Here is a 12538-nt window from a genome sequence, read left to right as displayed (position 1 = left end):
GCCGAGGGAGCCGGCGTACAGCTTCCGGGTCATGTGGCCAGCATGACTAAGCCGCTTCTGGCGAACCAGAGCAGTGCACGGAAGCGCCGTTTACCTTCCCGCCAGAGCAGTACCTATTTATCTACTTGCACTTTGACATGTTTTTGAACTGCTAGGTTGCCAGGAGCAGGGACCGAGGAACGGGAGCTCACCCCATCGCGGGGATTCGAACCGCCGACCTTCCGATCGGCAAGTCCTAGGCTCTGTGGTTTAACCCACAGTGCCACCCGCGGACCATAATTCTGTGGTAGAGCAGTGTATATCTTATTTTATTTTTTTATTTATTAAATGTATATACTACTCTCAGAGTTGTTCACAGAGGGAAAAATACAAGATAAGACATAAGTAAATAGTTAAACCAAAACAATAAAACAATAACCACCCCCTCATTCCCACAGATATATTTAAAAGGCTGTAGGATATTAATCAGCCAAGGGCATGGTTGAAGAGGAATGTTTGTTCCTGGCGCCTAAAAATATATAATAAGGGCGGCAGACGAACCTCCCTGGGGAGAGCATTCCACAAACGGGGAGTCACCACAGAAAAGGCCCGTTCTCGTGTTGCTGCCCTCTGGGCCTGTGGAGGTGCCACACAAAGAAGGGCCTAAGGTGATGAAAGCAGAGTCTGGGACAGTTTATATGGGGATCCTTGACATATAGCGCTCCTGAGCAGTTAAAGGCTTAATAGGTCAAAACCAGCACTTTTAATTGGGCCCAGAAGCTAATTGGCATACAAAAGGTCCCAGGTCCAGGTCCTGTTATCTCCTGGTAGGGCTGAAACCCTGGAGAGATACTAACAGTCTGTGTCAACGATGGTAAGGTACGTAGATAAATACTCAGAACAAAGCAACTTCCTTATGTTTCAATGTCCCTGTGGCCACTGGGCTAGCTGTTAGAGAGCAGTCTTTCCTGAGGGTCCAAAATCCCGAGCTACCTGTTTGCTTTTCTTCTGGAAGTGACCAAGTGCTTCCCATAACAGGTGCCTGGTATTGAACCGTTCTTCAAGGAAGCTAATTTTTGTCAGGGGCACAAGCTGTGTGGTAGCTCTAGTTTCTCGTTAAAAGCATTCCTTTTATCGTGTTCCATATGCAGGGCCCACTAGGCACTTAATTCATCGCAAATTTTAAATCACAATCTTTCAGGTTGGCATGACTACAGAAGAAATAGATTGCTTGGTTCACCATGAAATAATCAGGCAAGATGCCTACCCATCACCTCTGGGCTATGGAAATTTTCCAAAATCCGTTTGTACCTCAGTCAACAACGTGGTGTGCCATGGGATTCCTGACAGGTACTCTGAGTTCTTGTTTCTTTTCCCTCCCATTGCAGAATTGAAATATTTTGCTAGTACACTGTGTATTTCTTTTTATATTTTATACAATATAAATGCATGATGCTTTAAATCCACCCAATTCAATGGGTCTGTACGGAAGCTTCTTCCTTAATAGAGATTTCACAGCAGCCACACTTGGTGAATTGCACCCAGTGCCCGCAGCAGTTTTATTGAATGCTACCAAAAAAAAGTCTTAATACAGCTGGTTGTCATGCTGTAAGAAAATGATGTTGGCACATAAGGAAGGTGTGCAGTAATAAAAACAATGATTAGTGCTTTGCCATCTCTTCCCAGCAGGCTATGGGGCGTTATCAGCCAAGTGAGAGAAAATCACTCAAAAGAAAAATTATATTACCTAAAGGTGGATTAAAAAAAAAGATTATACACCAATATATAGCTAATTATTAATTAATATTGCCTCTTCACAAAGTAAAAGGTGCCAACCATCAGTCTTGTAATTGTGATAAGATAATGATGGTTATAATTTTCATTTCTTGCCTTTTATATTATTTTCTATTATGATATATTATCCCATTTATTTGTTTGGGATTCTTTTTGAACCGGTGGGAGCTTAAAGACCAAAAGTGGCGATTCCATCTACCTCCTCCCTGTTCTGCTCAATGATGTTCGCTCCTCTTATGTTTGTTTAGGTGTGTATGTGATTATGTGCATGTTCGTGTGTGCGTTCTTATATTTCCTTATTGAGAACTGCCTATCACCATTATGTGTTATTGTTTTTTCTCCCCTCCTATGACGATGCTTAAGCCGCCCTCTCCAAGATGGTGATATTATCAACATTGATGTCACGGTGAGTAATCCGTGTTTTGGGGGTTGCTGTTTTTTTAATAGCCTTTGATCAACTTTCAGAATTTCTAGTAGCAACAGGAAGAATAGTAGATTGCAAATGTAGCGTACACGGGGTAAATGTGCCGTTTTACATCGAAGCCAAGCAGCTGGTTTCCTCTTTTGTTTTCCCCCCACACACACACCCTCTGTGTTTATTCCAACTAGACCCAGGCCAGACTTGAATTTAGGGCTGGAATCAGATGCACTGAGATCAATGTTGGCCTAAGTGAAATGTCAACCCAATCCTGCTATGTGTCATGTTTTTGAGAAGGTGTAATTGTTATTGATCCACTGTGTAGTTAATGCAGAGCACCACAGTACTGGGCAGCAGCTGAAGACAGATATGTATGAGATGAGCTAACATGAAGAAAGCCAGCATTTTTCCTTCACTCTGCCAAGATTGATCTCCCTCTTCCTGCTGATTTTGAGTGGGGCCTGTCATTATCTTACTCTGTCATTAGAGGCTACATTGGCCTGTGTATGTCAGTCTATTTGGACAGCAACTCTTTTGCTTGCCGTATTCCCTACATTTATTAAAATCCCTGAAGGTAGTATTGTGTTCCATTTGTGGCATAAGAGCCCTGGACCCCTTTGCTCACAAATACGCAACTTGATCTGCGGCTCAGTTAATCCAAAATGCTTGGATTTCCCTCGAGACTTAAGTTTATAGCCCAATTCTTTGGCTTTGCACAACCTGACTCACAGCTCCCTTAACTCAAATTGCTTGGTTTTCCCTTAAGACTTAAGTTTAAAACCCAATCCTTTCACTTATCTGAGTTGTGGATCCCACTGTGTATATAGATATATAGATATCCAATATAGCCATTGATCTAAATAGGGGCGTTCCATTTTTGTGGTATGAATCTTGGTTTGAAAATGAACCTTGTAAGAACCAGTTTATGCTCAAAGCATGAATAGGAATATACACAGTTATCAAAAGAGAAAATAATTGGGTTTTGTCACTATTTCATAACCTCCTTTCCTTTACAACTCATTAAATTGATTTTGGCTATTATATCTTTATTATGCATGTAAGTCCTAAATTTTAATCTTTTAAATAACATGTATGTTTTTAAACTTCCTGGGTTTTTGGAAGCTTCAAGTTTAATTGTAAATTTTTGTACAATGGGTACTTCCTTGATTCTAATGGTGATTTCAGCTTTATTCCATCTGTTGGTGCCTCTGTCATGTTTGTAGTCCATTAGACTCCTTTGAGGATTTTTGGTTTTTTTGTCATTTTTGCCTTATGGACTCAGTGACCACCCATCAAGTTAGGCAGATTTTGCAATACTCAAGAAAAAATTGCATAACCATTCAGAGTTTCCAAATTCTGCAGTGATCATTACTAGGATGATATTGAACATTAGCCATACTCAGGGTAGACTCATATAATTAAGTCCATTAATTTTAATGGTTCTACTCAGACTTAGTTGGACACCATCCCTTGCTTCCTCCCCGTAAAATTTATTTAATTTAACATTGGCACAGGTAGTACACTTTAACCTCTGAAGTCAGTTCATGTTTGGTAATAGTTTAGATAGATGTGGATTTAGATATTTTGATCTTTATACTGTAATAAGTATTAGTTTGTGGGGGTTTTAATAAAATGTAACGTACTTCATTCTGCACAACCCTAAACTAAGCATTGTAATGTCACCCATTTAACTACAAGTGACTTTTGCTGTTCAAAATACATATAGGCCTAATCCTCAAGTCTTCCATGTTGACAATCACAGGCAAGCTACACGTTAGATGCCAAAATATGAAATGATGCATCAACTGAGGAAACATGCATCTGCAATTATTGAATTAGGTGCGCATGGAACAGCTTAAAAGGTAAAGGTAAAAGACCCCTGACAGTTAATTCCAGTCGCGAATGACTCTGGGGTTGCGGTGTTCATCTCGCTTTACTGGCCGAGGGAGGTGATGTTTGTCCACAGACAGATTTTCTGGGTCATGCGGCCAGCATGACTAAGCCACTTCTGGCGAAACCAGAACAGCACACGGAAACACTGTTTACCTTCCCACCGGAGCGGTACTTATTTATCTACTTGCACTTTGACGTGCTTTCGAACTGCTAGGTTGGCAGGAGCTAGGATCGAGAAACAGGAGCTCACCCCATCGCAGAGATTTGAACCACCGACCTTCCGATCAGCAAGCCCAAGGCTCTGTTGTTTAGACCACAGCACCACCCACGTCCCATGGAACAGCTTAGTGGGAAGATTTAGTATGGAAAAATAGGAGGTGAAGAAAAACTTACGTATTCTCCCTTCCACACAATCTCTTTGCTAAAGCCACCTTTCTAAACCAAAACTATCCATCAGGGCATTCCTGTAAGCCCTTGTGTGAATTATGCTGTTTGTCCTCAGAGCAGCCAACAGTGCAGTCCTAGCCATGTCTACTCATAGGTTAGTCCCGTTGAATTCAATGGGGCTTACTCCTAGGTAAGGGGGTTCCAGTTGTGAGGGGCATAGCCTGGGGAAAGTTCCGAGGGCCGGTCAGAGAGGTCTGGGGGCTACATTCAGCTCCTAGACCAGTGGCTCCCCACCCCGGTTCCAACTGAAGGGCAATTTCATAAGCAGCCTGTGAGATGGCAAAAGGGGTCTTCTGTTCAAAGTCAGAGGAGTCAACATGCACAAAAAGAGCTGTCAGGACTGTGGTTTCCAGTTTCTTTTGACGGACTCCTTATCTTCCGATTACTCGCTTTTGAACACTGTACCAACACAACAAAAGTTGCATAATGGACAAGCCACAAACAAACTTTGCATGAAGGAGAAGCAATATGAATATTTCCCCTTGCTAACCCCCCCAGCACCTACTGAAGACTTTCTGCCCTTATTTCAGCAGGCATTACAACAGAACTCCATTATTTTAGTGTTAACTGGGGGGTTTGTGTTTTTTTCTAACCTTTATTGCATTGGATTGAGTGACTTGTTCATTGCTTAGAGATGACTGCAATTAAGCAGTGTATAAATTGTCCAAATAACTATTAAATGTGCCTTGATTTCCCCCCCGAGGCACTCCAGAGCACCAATTTTTGCAGCTGCTTTTTTTGTATGCTCTTCTGCAGTTGTGTTTGATTCCTTCCAATGTTTGAGAAGTCACACAACCTAAAATACCTTTTTGGATCCTTGCTGCTGTCTGGAACCCACAAATCTACAGCTTGGACACATCCCATGGGACTGTTTACCCGCCCCCCTTTTTTTAAAACAAATCAACCAACCAGCAGAGCCATGTTACAAAAGTACTTATGAAAGTCCCTTCTGTTTCAGGAAACACTTTGCTACATCCATTTATTTATCCACATTAAAGGTGCATATTCTGCTTTTTTTTGGTCCAGTTATCTCCACAAGGTGGCTTACAATGCAGCTGCAATAAAATAGAATACAATACAATAGAATAGAATACAAGCATTAAAAAAGCCTTTGAGAAAATAATGTTCTTGCCTGTCATGACTCCCAGAGTAACTCATTCCCCAAAGTGGAACGCCACTAGTGTCGCTCCATAAGTAGTAGCAGTAAGCCTATGATAAAAAGCTCCTAGAAAGTGTACATCAAAGCAGTCTTGGACACAGCACCAATTGCATGGTTCCTTGGATTCTGGCCTCTAACGATATTGCCTCCTGGAGCATACCCTTCAACATTTCTCCAATACATACATACATACATACCCCACCCATCCGACTGGGTTGCTTCAGCCACTCTTGGCAGCTTCCAACATATATAAAAACATAATGACACATCAAACATTTTTTTTAAAATCCCTATACATTGCTGCCTTCAGATGTCTTCTAAAGGTTGTATAGTTACTTATCTCCTTGACTTGGGGGTCCCATAAGTCCGTATCCTTCAACATTTCTCTGAAGAAAATAGGAACGTCCGACAATACCCGCCCCCCACATTTTTCAGTGAAAACAGGGATGTCCTAAGGAAAAGAGGGATATTCTGGGATCAAATCCGAAACTGGGATGGCTTCTGTAAATCTAGGTCTGTCCCTCGAAAATAGGGACACTTGGAAGGGCTGCTAGAGCCCTAGTGCCTGATTTTATGCATATAATATTGCAAATAAATGGCTCAGGACCGCAATACCTCAAGGACCACCTCTTCCCATATGAACCTACCCTGAGATCATCTTTTGAGCTCCTCCTTTGTGTGCCCCCTTCTCAAGAGGTTCAAAGGGTGGCAACATGAGAACGGGGCCTTCTCTGCAGTGGCTCTCCGTCTGTGGAATGCTCTCCCCAGGGAAGTTCGCCTGGTGCCTTCATTATACACCTTTAGGCACCAGGGGAAAATGTTCCTTTTTAACCAGGCCTTTGGTTGATCTGATTTACATCCTATGCCCTTTTAAAATGTGTTTTTTGTGGTGGGGGATTTTGGGTTGTTTTTGTTTTTATTATGTATTTCGTGGCTTTATATCTTGATTTTATTCTGTGACCCCCCTGAGACCTCTGAGTATAGGGCAGTGTATTATTATTATTATTATTATTATTAATAATAATAATAATAATAAATGGCTTGAGCCACTACTGCTTCTAAGGCAGCATCCTGTATCATTCAAGACCATGGGTAAGCAAACCAAGGCCTGGCGGCCAGTTCTAGCCCAGTCGCCTTCTAAATCCATGGACGGTCTGGGAATCAGCATGTTTTTACATGAGTAGACTGTGTCCTTTTATTTAAAATGCACCTCTGAGTTATTAGTGGGGCGCAAGAATTCGTTCATTATTATTTTTTCAAAATATAGTCCGGCCCCCCACAAGGTCTGAGGGACAGTGGCCCTACAGCCAATTTTTGCCATTTTTGCCATGGAAACAAAATATTCTCTCTGCATTGCAGGGCCATTGGCAGTTTGTAAGCTCCTTCTCCTCTTGCCATTAGTTCCTTGTGCTAGTCTTTCCCCTTGTGACTGATGCTTTGTGTTCTGGCATTGGAACATTTTACCCTAAGACCAGATGAGATGTTTCTAAAGCTGTAGGCCTCAGCACACATGCCCTGAACATGAATTCTGTGGAGCTCAGTGGCACTTACTTCTGCAATTTTGATAATGTCGCATTTATTCCCACAAAGGTATGCTTCTTGTAGATTCAGATTTGCCTTTTCACTCAGATCTAAGCTAATTCCAGTGTTAACACCCCTACCTTTAAAGTACCATTAAAAAAATAATTTTCTAAAGTTCACTCCAAATTTTCCCTTATAATCATAGAACCTTTCCTGGTACCATCATGTGAAAATCACAAGTAAAATGTCTACTTCCTGCAGTTATCGATCCTCCTCCTTTTGGTTAGTCTATAATAATTCATATCTAATATGTCTGAGGAAGACTTTCTTGACAGTGTTTATAATTAACCTTTCCTAATGGGCATAAGCTGGGCCATTTCATAGGTAGAAGCAATGATTATGGACCAAAGAAAAGGACAATTGCGGTACATGGCATTTTACAATAATTTGTTTATGGATGTGTACACAATCTATAAAATGATTAAATAATAATCTGCCTATCAAATGTAAATGCTCTTTTGGTGAGCGCAAATTGTCTAGGAATAACAAACTAAATGTATTTTACTCTTATTAATTTGCGGAAAAATTAGAGACTACAGCGGAATGTGTTTTATTTACTGCAATCACATGGACTTCACATATTGTTTAAAGGATTGTAGAAACCAGTTCTTTGTACTTCACTGACTACCAACACACTACAGCTCTTAACCAATAATTATCATGTAGGGCTATCCCATCTCCTAATAGACAGTCATAATTTTAGGATTGACACTTTGAAAACTACTATATTCTACTTATTTGCTATAACTATTGTTTATGCACCTTAAAAATATAAATAATGAAAGATGAATTGTATGCATTGTAGCAGTGGTTAATAAAACAGTACCAGCGTAATACATCTTTATAAAAGATGCATACTTTATACTGTATATCTTTATACTGTCTTGCTTTTCCAAGGCTATGGAAAAGTGGCTGAAATTATAAGATTTGATTTTTAAACTATGCTTCTTTTACCCACCCGCAACGTAGCAGTGGCTTAAGGGATCATGTCCTTTTGTGTCTGAAGGACCGAGAGGTAAAGTAATAAGCAAAAGGATACTGAGAAATGCCCTAACTCCTGAAAGAAAATAGTATAGAGGTTTTACTGCATAGTGAAAAGGATAGCATCTGTTGGTTTTCTATTCATTAAAAATAATGGAAGCAATTAACCAGATAAAATTGCTGTACCATTTGTTAGGTTGGAGCAGCTGGCCTGGCTGCTTGCATCCAGTGGGTGAAATCCAGAAAGACACAGACTGTGATCCTGTACACACTTACTCAGGAGTACGTCCCATTTAATTGAAACAGGATTTCTGTCTGGCTATGTATAGGATTGTTAGGCATGCAAGTCCCATGAAACTTTGGGGAAACTTTCAGTGATCTTATGCACCCTTCTTAGAAGGAAGTCGCTTTGAGTTCCGCAAGACTTCTTAGTTGCAATGCTCAGTATGGCAGTGAACAGTCATATGCTTAATAGTGCAGTCCTATGAATGCCTTTGGGATGCGGGTGGGTTAAACCACAGAGCCCAGGACTTGCAGATCAAAAGGTCTGCGGTTCGAATCCCCGCAATGGAGTGAGCTCCTGTTGCTCGGTCCCTGCTCCTGCCAACCTGGCAGTTCAAAAGCACATCAAAGTGCAAGTAGATAAATAGGTACCGCTCTGGTGGGAAGGAAAACGGTGTTTCCGTGCGCTGCTCTGGTTCGCCAGAAGTGGCTTAGTCATGCTGGCCACATGACCTGAAAGCTGTATGCCGGCTCCCTCGGCCAATAAAGCGAGATGAGCGCCGCAACCCTAGAGTCGGTCGTGACTGGACCTATGGTCAGGGGTCCCTTTACCTTTACCTTTATGAATGCTTAATCAGAAGTACATAGTATAGTGCCCAGTGTAGCTTACTCCCTAGTAAGTGTGCGCACTTAACTGGGGGGGGGGTAAGTAGTATTGAATATAGTGGGATTTGCTTGTGGCTAAATATGAATAGGATTGCTTATTCATATTTAGGAATAGGAATGCGTCCCTATTTTCCAAGGGCAGTCGCAGATTTACAGAAGCCGTCTCTGTTTCTGATTTGATCCCTGAATGTCCCACTTTTCCTTAGGACACTTTTCATTGGAGAAATGTTGGAGGGTATGGTTGGCTGTCCCTATTTTCAGTGGAGAAATGTCAGAGGGTATGGAGTTATGTGACCCCCGAGCCATGGTGATAACCTTTAGAAGACATCTGAAGGCACACCTGCATAGGGAAGGTTTTTTTAATGTTTAATGTTTTACTCAGCAGGTGCAGAATGCCACGGCGAGACTCCTTATGGGGTCCTTGCCGCGGGATCACATTCACCCAGTGCTATACCAGCTGCACTGACTCCCAGCAGGGTACAGGATCAGGTTTAAGGTGCTGGTTTTAACCTTTAAAGCCCTATATGGCCTAGGACCCTCATACCTATGGGACCACCTCTCCTGGTATGGCCTGCAGAGGACCTTACGGTCTTCAAACAAAAACAACTTGAAGGTCCCGGTGCCACAGGGAGGTTAGGGTGGCCTCAACCAGAGCCAGGCCTTTTTCAGCTGTGGCCCCAATCTGGTGGAACACTCTGTCACAAGAGTCTAGGGCCCTGCGGGACTTGACATCTTTCCGCAGGGCCTGCAAGACAGAGCTGTTCCACCAGGCCTTTGGCCAGGGCAAAGTCAGACCCCCTCCTTTGGTAATCCTCATAGAACTCTAGCCCAATGGTTGCCATTGATTTGATTTTGAATTTATTTTAGAATGAATTGAGTTTAGAATGCTGTGTTACTTTTATTGTTGTTAGCCGCTCTGAGCCCGGCTTTGGCTAGGTAGGGCGGGATATAAATAATAATAATAATAATAATAATAATAATAATAATAATAATAATTACTATTATTAATTTTTGGAAGCTGCCCAGAGTGGCTGGGGCAACCCAGTCAGATGGGTGAGGTATAAATAATAAAAGTATAATAATTATTAAAAATATTAAATATTAAATATTAAATATTAAATATTAAATATTAAATATTAAATATTAAATATTAAATATTAAATATTAAATATTAAATATTAAATATTAAATATTTATTATTATTGTTGTTATTATTATTATTATTATTATTATTATTATTATTGAATAGGATGTCCCTATTTTCCTCAGAGAAACGTTGGAGGTTATGGGATTGGACAGCATGACTAAAAGCATAAGTGGAAACAACTATCATTTAATATGGTGGGATTTTGTTTTCTGAATGAACATGCATAGCCACAGGCTATAAATCACATTCAGTTGGGTGGGAGATGACGTGCCAAAAACAATCTGGATTTCACCTTAAAAAATTTTGTAACAAGTCTATCAAACCATCCTGCTCTCTTTAGTGAGTAAGCGCAGTTATGCCCTGATGTGCGTTTAATTGGAGGAAAGTTTTATTTTGTACAATGGGGCCTATTTCCATGAAGACAGACATTGACTCTTTCAGGCTTTGTGCAGGATTAGTCTCAGGTGTTTCCTTTTAAACTTAACAAGAAACATTTTGGCAAGCGCTAGCTTATTAAAATAATGCTTCTTACATAGATTTTATTTTTCTCTCTTGTGTACCTTATTGTGCATGGTTCTTAAACAACAGATATTAAGACACTACCATTCTAAAATTGGAGATGTTGTCAGCTGAGAAATCTATAACGTACTCTTGTTTGAAACTATTTAATAAATGATAGCTGCTGATAAAATCTGAGCTGCGTAATACCATATAGTGACAAAGCTAAGACTTTGGTTTCTCCGATGTACCTCCAGATAACCAATTTAATCAGCATTTATCCTGATCTTCTACCACAAAGGTTACACAGTGGTTAGGCTATGTCTAGTCTTTATCGAGCAGTATTAGCCCTGTGCCCTGCATTGCTCAGAAATTTTAGGAAACAAACAAAACAGTGCAGTTTTAAAATCAGTGAAGCTCTGAAAGGGGCAGCCTGCCCATCTTGATTCAAAATGGCTTCCAGTTGTACCCAAACATAAACGAAAACCCGCTCCTTGATCTTGGGAACCATCATACAAAATTAGATTATGACACCTTAAGAGGCAGAGCAAACAGACAAAAATAGCAGCAAAAATATATAGTAGATCCATTCTGCTTTGTTATTGGGACAGTTATATAGCAATGAGCATTCATCCTGATTCGCTTCTGGGGTATTTACATGACTTTCTGTTGAAACATCCATTCATTCCCACACTTTTCAATGCATTTCCCCATCACATTCCAAACTGCAAAAAAAGCGGGTTTGTTGCACTAGGGCAACAGAGCTCATAAGTCCACTTTAATTGTGCAAACCTGAAGTTCTAGAAAGCACATGAATCTCTCCTGAAAAATACAGACAGTGTACACGTCTGCCATTGCCCGTCTTCTGCCTTATTTTCTTTTTGAAAACCCAATAAGATGCAAAAAATAAAATAAAAAAGCATTGCGGCAGACAGTTATAAGAACTGTTTTCAAATGTGGCAACTGTACTGAAGCTATAGATGTTTGTATAAATACAGGATTTATGTAAATCCTCCTAAATTCCAGATATGGAGCAGTCAAATCTATTGATGTGACATACATTATAAACCTCAAAAATCCTACGCTGGCCTTACGTTCTCATCCTTTGTGCCATTATCTCATCTCATGCCCTACATGATCAAATCTGTTGCAGGAATGAAGGGGAGAGGATGTTCAGTGCAAGACGAGATTTAATTTTATTTCCAATAAGTAGCCTCTCAGTAAGTGTGTCCACAGAAGGATGGTCTTTAGGCCTAAATCCCAATTCTGGCTTACCCAACGGATATTCTTTCTCAGGCTGACCTTTGCATTTCGTTCTCATGAGGAGCATAATTTGTGGTACATTGTTTTTAGTTTTTCCAGCCTTGGATTCCATGTACCATGTTCGTTAGTTTACTTATCACTGTTAAAGCCGCTAAAATCCCGTTGACCAATGTGATTTGAATAGCCTAATTCTGTGCAGGACCGTAGCCTTAAATTCACAGCCTTTAATTTCGTAGCTCGTGTTTGTGGAGAAAACCTGCGCCCGGGTTGATGTTTGACAGTGACGGCCTTCTCATTATCATGAATGATCACAGCTAACAGACGAGAACTAACTCCCTTCCACCACCCAATTTTCTGTTCCACTTGCTGCATTTCAATTATTTTATTTTATTTTTTATTTGCACCTTAAACACATTGTGAAAGAAACCCAAGAATGTCCTGGCACCTGGCACCAAAGCTCAAGTGTCTCTTTTGCATTTCTGCATGTTCT

The 12538-nt window shown here is 40.7% G+C and overlaps 1 protein-coding gene across 6 annotated transcripts in view; it reads left to right on the top strand.

Moving 5' to 3' along the window:
* Positions 1–12538, top strand: part of METAP1D (methionyl aminopeptidase type 1D, mitochondrial) — a 98205-nt gene that overhangs the window by 60261 nt on the left and 25406 nt on the right. For 5 of the 6 annotated variants that reach the window (XM_081898400.1, XM_081898399.1, XM_081898398.1 and 2 more), the window contains 2 exons: positions 1181–1329; positions 2137–2179. In XM_081898400.1, the coding sequence (XP_081754526.1) occupies positions 1181–1329; positions 2137–2179 (192 nt within the window). Of the gene's footprint in view, positions 1–538; positions 859–1180; positions 1330–2136; positions 2180–12538 lie in introns of those variants that run through there. The other variant, XM_081898402.1, reaches the window with a different exon arrangement.

Source organism: Podarcis melisellensis (assembly GCF_964234715.1).
Source record: "Podarcis melisellensis genome assembly, chromosome: 1".
Lineage (NCBI taxonomy): Eukaryota > Metazoa > Chordata > Lepidosauria > Squamata > Lacertidae > Podarcis > Podarcis melisellensis.
This window is presented reverse-complemented; position numbering and strand designations above follow the sequence as displayed.